This window comes from Amaranthus tricolor, chromosome 15, assembly GCF_026212465.1.
Source record: "Amaranthus tricolor cultivar Red isolate AtriRed21 chromosome 15, ASM2621246v1, whole genome shotgun sequence".
NCBI lineage: Eukaryota > Viridiplantae > Streptophyta > Magnoliopsida > Caryophyllales > Amaranthaceae > Amaranthus > Amaranthus tricolor.
The window spans coordinates 15,770,098-15,772,597 of NC_080061.1; the positions used below are offsets into that span (position 1 = coordinate 15,770,098).

The window sequence follows — 2,500 nt, forward strand, 5'->3', positions numbered from 1 at the left end:
TTCAACGATGGATCTGATTTTGACAGTGTCTGAATCGTTATTCATCAAAGAAGCCCATGTTCCTGTCCTGACTTTGCTGAAGGTATCCCTGGAAGCTTTTGCCCCATTCAAATCATGAACCGATTGGAGAATTTTCTTCCACAATGTGTTATCAGACTCCGAGTACCGCCACCACCATTTGAAAAGAAGAATGAGGTTTTTATGCATAATGTTCCCAACACCCAGGCCGCCCATCTCTTTCGGAAGCTCGATTTCAGACCATTTGACTATAGGACAACATTTCGAGTCGCCCTGACTTCCACACCAGAAAAACCTTCTCTGAAGTTTCACAATCCTTGCAGCTACTGTTTTTGGCATTCTGAACATACTCATAAAATAAACAGGTAGACTGTTAAGCACACTTTTAATGAGGGTTAATCTACCAGCTCTGGATAAAAGCTTTGCTTTCCACGATGCTAACTTGTTTTCTATGTTCCGGAGGACCGGTTTCCATGCCGAGCATTTGCTATAGTGTACACCGAGGGGAAAACCAAGATAAGTGAATGGGGTACATGTATAACCACAACCCACGCTACTAGCAAGATCACTGACCCAAGACTGGTCATCTAACCTCCATGGGATGAATGCTGACTTATTATAATTAATAGTCAGGCCTGACATCAAAGCAAAAATATCCAGGATTCTAAAATAGTTCGTGATGCATACCTGGTTTTTCGGAGCAAAAATAAGAATGTCATCAGCAAATTGGAGATGCTTTAGATTAACCTTTGCCTTCCCAATGCTAACTGCCTCTATCATATTCATTTCGTGTGCTTTTCTCAGAAAGTAGACTAAGGCTTCGCTCACCAGAATGAAAAGATATGGGGATATTGGGTCACCTTGTCTGAGCCCTTTTTCCATTTTGAACGGTCGAAGGGGGGAGCCGTTCAAAAGAACAGACATCGAGGCCGAGGAAACACATTCCAAAATCCATGATATCCATCTTCGCCCAAAACCTAGCTCTTCCATTACCTTTCTTAAGAAAACCCAGTTGACCGAATCATAGGCCGTTTGAAAATCAAGTTTAATCAGCGTACCTAGGATTTTGTTTTTTTTCATCCATCGCATGGATTCATTAGCTATCAGTACACCATCTAGGATTTGTCTATTCCTGACAAAAGCACTCTGTGATTCATCGATGAGGGGTGCAATGACTTCCTTAAGGCGGGATGCGAGAATTTTTGCAATGATTTTGTAAATGGATCCAACCATACTGATTGGCCTGAAATCTTCTATGGCTGTGGGGCTTTCAACCTTCGGGATCAATGTAACCCATGTGATGTTCAAGTGTCGCAGCGAGCCACCAAACCTGAAGAAGTTTGTGATTGTTTCAAAGATTTCCTCCTTGATTTCTTCCCACATTTCCCTGAAGAATTTGAAGTTGAAACCATCGAACCCTGGAGCCTTGTCGACTCCACATGCCCATACTGCCTTTTTGATTTCCTCTCTCGACGGTATTGATTCAAGATTATGTGCCTGAGCTTCAGAGATTTTGGGATGATCTGCCATGTTAAAATCAAAATTCGGGGTCGCTTCCTGAGTAAAGCGTTTAACAAAAAAACTTCTGACTTCTTGTTTGAGGATTTGAATCCCAACAATTTCCCTCCCATTGATTTTTATTTGGTTGATTTCTTTCTTCTTCTTTTTTTACCATTGTTGCTGCATGAAAGAATTTCGTGTTGTGATCTTTTTTGTTGAAACCATATGCTCGGGCTCTTTGTCTCCAAATTCTCTCTCTTCTAATGAGCCACTGGTGTAGAGCACTATTTGCAGCATTGAGTCTAGCTATTTCCATATTATCAAGCTGTGTCCGTTCACCTTTTCTTTCGAGGTTGAGTATCACCTGTTCAAGATCTGCAATTTTGTTTTCCATGTGATCAAAATTTTCCCTACGCCAGGTTCTGAGGGGGGTCTTAAGGATCTTTAATTTTGTGTGTAGTGAGACATTGGGAGCATTGCGCCATTCATTGATGATGAATTTTTTAAATTTTGGATGTAGGAACCAAGCATCCTAGCATCTGAAAGGTTTCGGGCCCCAGTCGTTGTACACTTCCAACGTTAAGAGTAGAGGATTATGATCTGAGAAGCTTCTACTTAGACCCGTCATGTTCATATTCGGAAATGCTGTCAACCATTCATGACTGCATAAAGCTCTGTCTAGTCTACTTTTGGAATCATTTCTTCTCCATGTAAATCTCACCCCATGTAGTGGAATGTCAAGTAACCTTAATTCGTCTATCCACTTCGAGAAATCCCTCATACTGCGGCTACATGAGATAGTTCCTGTTCTTTCCCCTGAGTGTATTGTGACATTGAAATCTCCAAGTATAAGTAGTGGTTTGTTGATAATCTCCGCCTTCTCTTTGAGCTCCTCAAACATAGCTAATCTACTCAATCTATCATTATTCCCATAGATCACCCCAACGCAGCACTCAAAATTGTGATCTTTGATACACCCTTC

At 41.3% G+C, this 2,500-nt stretch overlaps 1 protein-coding gene across 1 annotated transcript in view; it reads right to left on the minus strand.

The window, feature by feature from the left end:
• Positions 1-2,050: 2,050 nt before the first annotated feature.
• LOC130801082 (uncharacterized) overlaps positions 2,051-2,500 on the minus strand; it is a 732-nt gene continuing 282 nt past the window's right edge. Inside the window, exon 1 of the mRNA XM_057664843.1 lies at positions 2,051-2,500. This exon is cut by the window's right edge and continues 282 nt beyond it. Coding sequence (XP_057520826.1) covers positions 2,051-2,500 — 450 coding nt within the window.